Source organism: Aphidius gifuensis, linkage group LG2 (assembly GCF_014905175.1).
Source record: "Aphidius gifuensis isolate YNYX2018 linkage group LG2, ASM1490517v1, whole genome shotgun sequence".
Classification (NCBI taxonomy): Eukaryota; Metazoa; Arthropoda; class Insecta; order Hymenoptera; family Braconidae; genus Aphidius; species Aphidius gifuensis.
The window spans coordinates 30356298-30369554 of NC_057789.1; the positions used below are offsets into that span (position 1 = coordinate 30356298).

Below are 13257 nucleotides of genomic sequence, written 5' to 3' on the forward strand. Positions count from 1 at the left end.
ATGAAGTTGATAAATTTGAATTATTTATTTCTTCAATTCATGAGTATTTGATATGTAAATTTTTTTTACTGTTTTTGTTATCGATATATTATAATATTACAAAAGGCAACAAGTGCGAATCTCTCTCTTAGCTAGATCTACACGTATTGCTTCAACGAAAACAGCTTCCAGGCCTCCTTTTGTGAATGCTGAACATTCCACATATTTGACTGCTCTGATTTCTTTAGCCATTGCAAGACCCTATTTAAAAAAAAAACAATTTTAAAAATAAAATATTATAATGAACATGACATTGTTACATGTAAATGATATCAATTCAAAAATAATATCAAATAAAAATAAAATATTAAATAATATACCTGTAGATAAGTTATTGGTGCAAGTTTTTTATCTTTTAATTTTTCAATAGTTTCTTTATCTTCACGTAAATCAAGTTTTGTATCAACAAGTATAATTGGTATTTCTGGACAATGATGACGTACTTCTCGATACCATTTAGCTTTAACATTTTTAAAACTTGCTGGATTAACAAGTGAAAAACAAATAATAAATACATCAGTTTGTGGATATGACAATGGTCTAAGTCTATCAAAATCGGCTTGTCCAGCTGTATCCCATGAACCAAGATTTATTGGTTTTTCATCAACCATAACATTTGCTGAATAATTATTAAATACAGTTGGTATATGTTCACCGGGAAATTCATTTTTTGTATAACTTAAAAGCAAGCTTGTTTTACCAACTTCACTGTAATTAACAAAATAAAATTAAAATACAAAAGACATTTGCATTAATCATCAAATGATTATTTGTATAATATATTATTGAACTATTAATAAACAAAATTTACCACTTTAATTTATTATGAAATAATAAGAAATTAATTGATAGAGTAATTTTTTGTGTAATCAAATATTTCACAATATAAAACAGATAAAAAATCTTTTAAAAATATATTACTCACCCATCACCAACAACGACGCACTTAATTAATTTTATTGTTTCATTAGCCATTGTCAAATTAAAAATAAATATTTTAATTTTTGTAAATAAATAATTAACTTGTTCTAATAATAATAGTAATCATGTAAAAAAAAAAAAAAAAAACAAATTATCGAAATTAGTCAAAGTTTAGAATAAAGATTTATTAATTTAATTATATTTTTATGTATATTTACCATGGGTGTATCATAAACGTCATAAACTAACTCAAATTAATAGCAAATTATTTTTTCCTTATTTTTTAAATTTAAGGAAATTATATTGTATTCTTTTCTCTTTTTTTTTATGTTCAACAACATGTTGAATATTTGAATTATTCGAAAAAAGTTTTAAAAATATAAAATTAAAAAAATTATATACTTTTTTTTCTAACAAGATTAATGGAGGCGCGCTCCACGCACTCCTTTTTCTGTATTTTGTTTACTTCTTTTATTTCATAATTCTCTGATAAAAAAAAAATTTCATCGGGCAATTTTCGAAAAAATTAAATTTTTGTATGAGGAGAACATAATGAGCAAAGATGTATTTTCCTTTTAAAAAGTTTACCTCTTTTATTTAATATTTCCCTAATAAAATTAAATTTTCGTCCGGCAGTTTTTGAAAAAATAAGCAATTCGTATTAGGAGAATATAATTGTCAAAGAGATATTTGATGTTTTATAAAGTTCACCTCCTTCATTAATCATTTTATAATTCTCTAATAAAACTAAATTTTCGTCCGGCAATTTCTTTAAAAATTCGCAATTTGTATTTGGAGAATATAATTAGCAAACCCGTGTAGGAATCGCCAAGCATGGAAACATGGCCATACACTGGCCGATAAACGGCAGCCCATGATTGGTAGCCAAGCAAGGGCCATTAATGGGATATACTTGGCAAACGATCGGTCCATTATTGTGTTGCCAAGATTGGCAGTCTTGTCTTGGCCAACGTCTGGCCATTAATTGGCTGGCCATTTAATGGTTACCATTCATCGGCCGATTCATGGTAAATGCATTGCTGGCCATTTAATGGCTGCCGTTCATTGGCCGATCCTTGGCAAATTAATGGCTGGCCATTTAATGGGTACCATTCATCGGCCAATTCATGGCAAATTCATGGCTGGCCATTAATGGCTACCGTTCATCGGCCAATTCATGGCAAATTCATGGCTGGCCATTTAATGGCTACCGTTCATCGGCCAATTCATGGCAAATTCATGGCTGGCCATTTAATGGCTGACGTTCATCGGCCAATTCATGGCAAATTCATGGCTGGCCATTAATGGCTACCGTTCATCGGCCAATTAATGGCAAATTCATGGCAAATTCATGGCTGGCCATTAATGGCTGCCGTTCATCGGCCAATTCATGGCAAATTCATGGCTGGCCATTAATGGCTACCAACCATCAGCTAATTTTTGACAAAAAAAAAAAGAAGACAATAGAAAAAAAAAATTCAACAATGGAGCATTAAAATTAAATGAATAAATAAATATATTTGTATTTGAATAATCATCTTCAAAAAAGTCTACCAAGTCTACGAGTGAACTTAATTACTACAAGAGAACAAAAAACTTTCGAAATATATATATCGCGCTCGTGGCTCAGTTAGTTAAAGCATAGGTTTAGTGTAGGTTTAGGTTTTCGGTCGAGAGTTCGCGCCCCGCGAGAGGCAGGAAAAAAAAAACATTTATTATAAAAAAAACAGAGTTGGACCTCGATAATCTTATATATGCAATTGAAAAAAAAAATATTTTTTTTATTTTTATTTATAAAAAAATTGATTTCGCAAGTAATGGGCCAATCTTGGCAAATGTTAATGGGACAATCTTGGCAAATTTTAATGGGCCAATCTTGGCAAATCTCAATGGGCCAATCCTGGCAAATGTTAATGGGCCAATAATGGCAGCCAATATTAGAATGGTGTAACGCGCCAGGCCCGGCGTATGAGTGGCCCATTAATGGCAGCCCATTAATGGCAAAATTTCGCCATGCATCGGCCGTTGCATGGCCGTGTTGTAGTCTCCTACACGGGAAGAGGTATTTATTTGAATAATATCTACAACATGTCCACATGCATATTATAAACAATTTTCGAAAGGGTCGAATCTGGCTCTAAAAAATCCATTTTGTTATTGGAGGTGAACGTATACTATATTTTAACTAAATATATCAAATATTAATAAATATTTTTAATAATAGTCATTTATTATAATGCATTATTTTTTACATTTATTGAAATTTTATTAAAATTGTGTATATGTGTGCAATATTGGCGTTCATTCAACAAAATGAAACTTATTTTTGGTTAAACAACAATTATATAAACATTGTAATTTTTTTTTATAATGATAATTGATTTTTTTAATTATTTATTGTTAAATAAAGCCAATAGTAACAAATTAATTTAACAGAGTCTTTTAATCAAAGTTTAATAAATTTAAAACCCAAAAAATTATAAAATAACTGCATTTAACTTGACTCCAACACTTTTATTTTTAAAATCATTGTTATATAACTGTCTATTTGAGTGATAAACAATTGGAAATTAAATAGAACAAAATGGTTTGCACATAGAAGTGTGTATATGTAAAAAAATTAACGAAAAATATTTGCTATATATATAATTAGAAAAAAAAAAAAAATTGTCAAAATTTAGAAAAAAGATTTATTAATTTAATTATATTTTGATGTATAATCAATATTTACTATCGTAATGAACAGAAATATCATTTGATTAATTTATGAACAATCATTAAAGCATTTTAGTGGCACCGTTGCCTGATCAAAGTATAAAAGTCATATTACAGCTTTTCATCAAGTTAATTGTCTTATTATATTTGTTGAAAAAAAAAAAAAATTAGCAATCACACGTAGCAACTAAACTTTACACACTAACTTTTTTTATTTATGTTTTTTTATTTATATATAAATAATTACATTTTATATAGTAATAAATATGGTGACGTTTTTGATAAACATAGTAAACAACCCAGATATAAGAGTCAATTTTTTGACTTCTCATACCAAATTTACTCTAATTTCTACCTGGGAAACTAACTTTTTTTTTATTTAAATATTAATTCATTTATATCCATTATTTGTATTCACAAATATATAATACTTTCTTATTAAATGTGTATATATAGAACTTACTAAAAAGCTGTAGTATGACTTTTGATCTAAAAACGACACGCAACTCAAATTAATTACCGAAAATGAACAAACGTAGCAACCACAAAACAACACGTAGCAACGTGTTATTTATAAGAAAGAAAATAATAAAATATTAGTTATAAACAAATGCTAAAAATTTTTGACCAATCAAATCACGAATAAAAAGCGGTCAAGTGTCCTTTTTATAATAGGAGGATTGACTAAAAGTAATAGCAAAGTATATTTTCCTTATTTTTTTAATTTAAAAAAATTATAATCATTATTTGAATAATCGTTTCTTTTTTTTTTATGTCTAACGACATGTTGAACATTTTAATTATTTGAAAAAAGTTTTAATAATAAAATTAAAAAGAAAATTATATACTTTTTTTTATAACGAGATCAATGAATGTATACTATATTTTCACTACCTATTGAATATAAATAAATATTTTTAATAATATAGTCACTTATTAATGCGCATAATTCTTTACATTTATTGAAATTTTATTAAAATTGTGTATATTTGTGCAATATTGGTGTTCATTCAACAAAATAAAACTTATTTTTTGTTAAATAAAAATTATATAAACATTGTAATTTTTTTTTTTTTATAACAATAATTGATTTTTTAAATCAGATGATGATGATGATGATGATGATGAGAGCCAGGGTAATCATGCTTGTTCCAGGCTTGTAAAGGCAATTTTATTAATTACGTTTATGAAATTTAACAATTTAATTAATTTATAAATATTCAATTATAAATTTATATCAATTACGAAAAATTGCACAATTTTGAATATATAATAAAATTTTACTTTTCATTTATAAACCATTAATTTTGGTGCATGATTTTTGAGATCGGAAGGATGACTGTTTACATGATAAGACTAAAATAAAGTTAAAAAAAAAAATAATATAATAATCTTCTCTTTCGATGCCTTTTTTTTTTTTAAATTCCATTTAACCCAGGTAGGAAGTGACGACGCGGGCACAAGCCTGGAACAAGCATGATTACCCTGGCTCTCATCATCATCATCATCATTGAGATTGTTTGATTGTAAACATAAAGATTCCAGATTTGTATTTACAAGGAAATTATCAATTAGAAGATCTGTCAAATTATTATTATGAATATCTGAAACTCCAAGATTGACCAAGTCATCGAAAATATTAGATTCCTCTTCATCAAGTATTCCTTGTGGAAGAGATGTTAAATTATTATTACCAATATCTAAATCTTCAAGATGGGTCAACTCATTGAAAATTATAGACGGAAGACTTGTCAGTTTGTTGTATTGCAAATGTGAAACTGTTAAAGATTTCAATTCATTAAATAATTCATGTTCAAGGGATGTTAAGTTATTATTTGTAATGTATAAATGAGTGAGTTTGGACAAGCTATTAAAAATATCAGTTTCAAGACTTGTTAGTTTATTTGATGATAAATCCAACCATTCTAGAGGCTGTAATTCATTAAATATACCTTGTGGAAGGGATGTTAAATTATTATAACTGATATTTAGAATGTGAAGAGTACAAAAATATTCAGAAATAGTAAATGTAATAATATATTACTATATAGAAATAATAATAAAGTAATAATATAATTTTCATCTACAATAAATTATATAAATAAATTTCTCAAAAGTTTTATTAAATTCTGTGATAAATATTAAAAGAAAAAAAAAAGTAATTATTCGTAACTTGCAAAAATGCATGAATAATATTAGTCGAGATTATTTTTTTTTTAATGAAAAAAAAAAAAAAAAAAAAACACTGGAGTTCTACTTTGAATCACCAATTCAAAAAAAGACTGCTCACGTTATCAGTGCCTTGTTGTCATTAAAAATAAAATTGATATTTCAATCAACAGTGGCCACACGGTATAAAGAAATTTTCCAATGAGGAATAATAATTTCATTAGATTGCGACAGGTGACGAAACTATTTTTAAAACTACGCATGCGTTATACAAGTGTGCGTCTAATGCTAGATATACTAATATTTCTATAGTCTTCTTGAATGCCGCACCACTCACTCACGAATTATTCTTTGATCCATACGCATTAGCTCTGTCCTCACCAAAAATTATTAATTAATAAAGCACACGTCATTTTAAAAAAAAGTTTCATCACCTGTTGCAATCCAAGAAAATTATTTTCAAAAAGTGCCTGCTATTAACGAGGTCTTGACTAGACTCATTCATCACTTTTACGATAAAAAAATCTACCGTCGTCACGTAAATAGCTGGCTACATTTTTTTGGCAATTTTCATTACTGTGGTAAGTGATAAATCATTCCAGACTTTCAATATTGAATTACATCAATAGTATAATCGTAATATGAAATTAAAACTGTGTGCATACGTATAGTCTATCACAATGTTTTCGTGATAAACATTATCATTATGTTTCCGTGGCATTGATGACCACGTATCAATAATATATTTGTCAATTCAATTAAAAAATTGAAAATGTGTTCTTCAATATCAATCTCATTTTAATGACCATTTGACATTCATAGTTTGATCAATATGTAATTTTTTTTTACTCGTGGCGTTAATGACTCAAGTGATCACCTATTAAATAAGTCGATACTTCCAAACTTTCCATTTTTTTTATCGATAAATATAAAAGATAAAAACTTAAAATATATGAGTCATTAAAAATAAATATTAATTACTAAATACTCATAATGTATTTTATATTCAATTGGATCTTTAAAAAATATTATATCACAAGATGCAAAAATCAATCAATTTGAATATAAATAATTTTAAAAAGTATCAGTTTTAAATAATATTCAATTTTATGTATTTATAATTTAACCAATATATGAGTTTCAATAGATGATTTATTTTCATTCTGAAAACTATTTTTAATATTATGTATATAAAGTCAATTACAATGTCATTACCAAAAAAATGTGTTTTATCATTACGACAAATATGTTCCTCGTGACATTGATGACTCACACGAAATTACCTTTTTTTAGTTTTTAATAAGTCGATACTCCCGAACTTTAGTTGGTCTTATCGTCGATGAATATAAAAAATTATCGATAAATATTAAAAATAAAATCTTAAAATATATGTGTCATTAAAAAAAAAAAATATTAATGACTAAATATTCATAATGTATTTTACATTCTCGTGGATCTATAAAAAAAAACATTTTTCATGTTCACAATATTTTAGTATAAAAAAAAAATTATCATGATGTTTTTTTTTTCCTTTATCAAGAAAAAAAACTTTTTTTTCAAAAAACGAAAATAATAAGTTGGATATATTTTTTTTTTAATAATAATATTATTATTTTATCTGTGATGACTTATTTTAATCGAAAAAAAAACATTAACATATAGATCAATTTCAATACATCAATTATTTAAATATATCAATTGATTTTTTATTATTTATTTCATAATATTTGTTAATAATACTGTCATAAACTTATTCTAGACAACGTAATAAATGTATTTGTTATCAGCCTACAAAAATAATAATGATGATTCATTCTTGATTTATTTTTCAAGTTTTCAAATATCGTCATATTGTCTAATCGACGCATGTTAAATTTGAAAATATATATTTTACTCCATTAGAATAAATATTAATTGTATTTTAAAATAAAATTTCACGGTCATAAAATAATAAAATATAATATAAATTAATTAATCATTGATGAATCAAATACTTAACTATTTAAATTTTACAATGAAAAAATATAATTATATTTAATCAGTCTATACAATAATAGTAGTTATAAAAAAATAAAATTTACAGACCCTATTGTTAATATACATACAAATCTACTTGAAAAAATATATAAAAAAATTGACCTAAAAGGGTAAATTAAAAAAAATATATATTTTAATAAATCAGGTTATTTTATATAAAGTTATTTTTAAAGCATAAATGAATATATAAGTATATTTACATATGCATATGAATATGTATACATATGTATATCGCAAATTTTTTCTAGGAAGACATCATCGTTGTTTTTTCACACCGAATTTTTCTAACGCGTATAAAGAGACGTAAAGTTGCCAGGAAAAACCACCGTAAAAAAAATTCTAAATAATATATTATATAAATATATAAAAATTTAATTTAATATATAAATTCTCCTATATACTAGTAAATTTAAAGTATATATGTGTCTTTAGATTTTTTTATTATATTTTTTTTTATCTTTTTTTCCTTCAATTCATTTGTTTTTTTTTTTTTTTTTTTAATATACTGGAAGTTAGTGGTAGAAATCAAGTCAGGTTTGGGTAGAATAAACTCTTGGCGTTATCATAAAGGCACCATGCCAGGTTTAGACAAATGAGGCCAAAAACAATTGTCAAACGTCTTGAATAAGATTGATTTTTTTTTTTACCACCCAAGAGGACTAAGTTTCCTATTAAGTGTTATCGCGTTAAGATTTTAAATACCAGAAATCAGTAGAAATGACATCACTGACATGTCTACACAGTAGCTCGTTCGTTGACGCCAAGGTGTCCGTTATACTTCTAATCCCGGCTGCTACAGATTATTGTATTTTAAAAATATTTTTTCCTTATTTATAATCATTTATCAGTGAAAGAGAGCTATATAATTATTACCTCTTTTTTTTATATAATCATTGATGATACATCAAATAAAAATTTAAAGATTTTAATAATCTAAAATTATTTATAAAAATAAAAATAGTATCAGAAAACTTTTTTGCACAATTGACATGATAATAATAAGAGTCATTTTTTATTTACAATTACTTTTAGCTTCCTCTTGCCTATAAAGACTATACCAGCTCCGTCTTGTCCACACTGAGAAAAAAAAATAACAATTTTTACAACTAAAATCAAATAAAAATTACTGTGCTGCGTAGTAAAGGCCGGGTATTTTGTAAGTTTAACATATATTACAATGGGAACAATAATTTTTACCCTTCGTGCCATTTAATTTTGTATTTCGGCTGGACAAAAATTACCATGCCAAGCACAGTAATTTTAACTATACATACACACTAAAAAATATAGTGTCGATAAGTAAAGTTTGATGTATTACCAACAATTTTTATTATTTGAATTAATAAAAATTCCAAATATATTATCTTTTTTTAAATATTGCTTAAAAAATAAATGAAAGGGAAATTAAATAACGATACTCAAAATAAAATTTTTATTTAATGTATTTTTTTTTATATCCAATTTTTAACAATAAATTCTGTATTTGGTGTTTGTGTTATATAAGTTAACTTATAATTATATATTTTATTCAAATCTAAATTTTTCACGACAAAATTTTTTTATTAACTTCATAATGCTCGGTGTGTTCATTTAAAAATACAGCTAATAATTTTTTTGTTATAAAATAATATTGTGTGGATGTTTCCATTAAAATATTGTTTATAATATAAAAATTGAGACCATCCTCACTGCTATCATTCACGATAAACAAATGAAAACTGCACACAAATTATGTTCACACTTCCATTTCACTAGTGATATCTATAAATAATTAGCGAGTAAAAGTACTCAAATTAAGTCGTAGATTTTTCTTAGATAACTGCACTTTTTTATTCACTTGAATTAATTAATATCAATATTATGTATAATTACGGAGGCCGTTAGACCGTTGGACGTACAAATACCTAAATGTGCGTCTCACAATAACAAAAAAAAAAAAAGCCTGACACGATAATTATCGAACAGCGCCGAAGATTACCGAGGGTTGAATTTTACCATGCTGCAGAGTAATGTTTAGTGTTCAGCACAATAAAAATTATCCAAAGCTCAGTATTTTATTTGAATAAAACTGTAATAATTGTATTAAGCTTATCAATATTTGTTATACCAATAAATACTACCCTGGCATATCCCAATTTTTACTGTGCTGCAAAGTAATTTATATAATCTAAACAATAATTTTTATATATCAGAACATGAAAAAACCCCAAAATCGAGTTTTACCCGACGATTACCCTGCTAGCATAGTAAAAATTGTTATTTTTTTTTCTCAGTGCAGACTGACTTTCAGACTTGTGCCTTCACAGCATCTTTTCACTATGTCTGATCCAATCCTGGATCTACTACTGGCGGTATACTCGCAGTATACTCGCGTCTCCTACTTGTATTATAATTTATAATATCATGAATAATTTCAAAAATAAATAATAATTTACACTATACTTGACTTGACAATATTACTAATCTATATTACCAACAACGATGTGCTTAATCATTTTTTTTTTTTTACTATTCTTTATTAATAATATTATTATTTTATATTGATAAAATTTTTATTATACAAGTCATTGTCAAAATAACATTAACGATTAACTTGTTACAAATAAACAATTACATAATTTATATAGTAATTGTTTAAACAATAATAATAATAGCAGTTATTTTATTTTTTTATTATTATTATTCAGTGCAATTTAAAAAGAAAATTTCAAACTAAACAAATCAGGTTTACATTTATCACGTGTGTATCACAATCCAACTAAATATTGTTGGATATTTTAGATGACAAATTTTTTCCTTTCTTTTTATATACCAGCAAATTGGAGTTATTATTATTTCCTCTTTTTTTTTTTTTTCTATCGAAGAACTTGTTAAATAAATGGATTATTATTTAAAATTATTTTAAAAAAATATAATAATTATATATATTAACCAAAATTTAAGATAGATTTTATAACAATTTTTATAACAGTAATAGTTTTTTTTTTTTTTTTTTGTTATTAAATTGAATTGTCAATTTAGTTTTCATAATAAATGAGTAGATTGATTAATGATAATGATACTTGAAGTATCAATGAATTTATAAAATTTCTTAAACAAGTCTTTTGTTTCAGTCTAAATAATTATTAAAAAATAAATGTCTTATATTCTCATTGATTTTTGAAATAAAAGATATATAAGTAAATGAGAAAAAAAATATCCATATCCATTTGCAATTATTGCGAGATAGTTATAGTATAATAGTAATATTTTTTTAATAGCAATTTCAGAAAAGATATACTTTTTTCATCAGTTCAACAGGTTGTTTTTTAAAATCCAGATTATTTTGTTTAAAAATAGAAATTTAAATCACAATAAAAAAGAAATTAATTGTTGTCAAAAAGATTCTTTTGTTTTTTTCTTTTCATTCATTATTCTTTCAGAGAAAGATAGAGATTTAATGAATTTATGTTCTTTCCCAACTCACAAATAAAAATAAATATCAATGTTAATAATATTAAATAAATAAATTCAACAAAATAAACAAATAACTTAACCGCGAAAAAATTTAATAAATACCACGCCCGAGTAGACAAAAATAAAAAAAAAAAAAAAAAAAAAAACAGCTTGGTCTCGTGTTCACATTTTTTTTCCTTTTTTTTTTTTTTTCAATTAAATACACAATATCATCATCAAAAGAGTCCAATAAATAAAATTAAAAAAATATTTTCCATACTTTTTTTATTTTTCAACAATTAATCATAAAATAACAACAGCATTAAAAAAAGTATAAAAAATATTAAACAAATACCACACATGTAGATAATATACTCCATTAAATTTTTATAAAATAATTAAAATAATTATATTACTCACCCATCACCAACAACGACGCACTTGATCGCTTGCATTGTATCACGAATAAATATCAAAATAATTAAGAATAACAACAAAAAATTTAAAAAAAAAATTAAATCATAAAGCAAGTGTCACCGGTTTTTTAAATTCTTTCTCGTTGGTTTTTTTCTGGCAACTTCACGTCTCCACGGTACAGAAAAAGCTGTCGTGATCGAACATCCCTATAATGTCCACCTGGAAATAGTTTACTCTTTATATATACTCATGTTTACTATATTATCTATGCATATATGTGTCTGTAAATATTTGTTCCAACTTTCTTTTTTTACTACTTTTCATTTTTTATCCTTTCAATTTTTTGAATCAGTTTTTTTTTAAAGATTGAAAGCTAGTGGTGAAAATCAAGCAGGTTTGGGTAGAATGAACTCTAAAAGAGAGCTATAGTTATTACCTCTTTTTTTCTATATCATTGATGATAATTTAAATAAAAATTTTAAGATTTTATTTATTTAAAATTATTTATAAAAATAAAATTATAATCACAAAATCATTTTGCACTTTGTATGATAATGATATGTTATTTTTTATTTATAAAAAATTGAAAATTATATAGAAGACAACATTTGCGTTTATTTTATATACTCGTAGTACTTGACAAAATACTGCAGCACGTATTACTTTATCGAAAACAGTTTTCAGGCCTTTTTTTGTGAATGCTGAACATTCCACATATTTGACTGCTCCGATTTCTTTGGCCATTGCAAGACCCTATTTAAAAAACAATTTAAAAATAAAATATTCTAATAAACATGACATGGTTACATGTAAATAATATCAATTATAAAATAATATTAAATAGAAATAAAATTATTAAATAATTTACCTGTGGATAAGTTATTGGTGCAAGTTTTTTATCTTTTAATTTTTCAATAGTTTCTTTATCTTCACGTGAATCATAGTGATCGTAGTTTTGTATCAACAAGTATAATTGGTATTTCTGGACAATGATGACGTACTTCTCGATAGCATTTAGCTTTAACATTTTTAAAACTTGCTGGATTAACAAGTGAAAAACAAATAATAAATACATCAGTTTGTGGATATGACAATGGTCTAAGTCTATCAAAATCGGCTTGTCCAGCTGTATCCCATAAACCAAGATTTATTGGTTTTCCATCAACCATAACATTTACTGAATAATTATCAAATACAGTTGGTATATGTTCACCAGGAAATGTATTGTTAGGATATCTTAAAAGCAAGCTTGTTTTACCAACATCACTGTAATTAACAAAATAAAATTAAAATACAAAAGACACTTGCATTAATCATCAAATGATTATTTGTATAATATATTATTGAACTATTAATAAACAAAATTTACCACTTTAATTTATTATGAAATAATAAGAAATTAATTGATAAAGTAATTTTTTGTGTAATCAAATATTTCACAATATAAAACAGATAAAAAATCTTTTAAAAATATATTACTCACCCATCACCAACAACGACGCACTTAATTAATTTTATTGTTTT

General features: G+C 25.0%; 1 protein-coding gene and 1 pseudogene across 1 annotated transcript; both read right to left on the reverse strand.

Annotated features, from left to right (window-relative positions):
• Positions 1–96: 96 nt before the first annotated feature.
• On the reverse strand, positions 97–11771 carry LOC122850720 (ras-related protein Rac1-like). Its single transcript, XM_044149851.1, has 3 exons — positions 11737–11771; positions 360–747; positions 97–240 (listed from the first exon to the last, which is right to left on the reverse strand). The coding sequence occupies exons 1-3, from the start codon at positions 11769–11771 to the stop codon at positions 97–99; spliced, it is 567 nt and encodes a 188-aa protein (XP_044005786.1).
• Positions 11772–12295: 524 nt separating this feature from the next.
• LOC122850722 lies at positions 12296–13257 on the reverse strand (annotated as a pseudogene).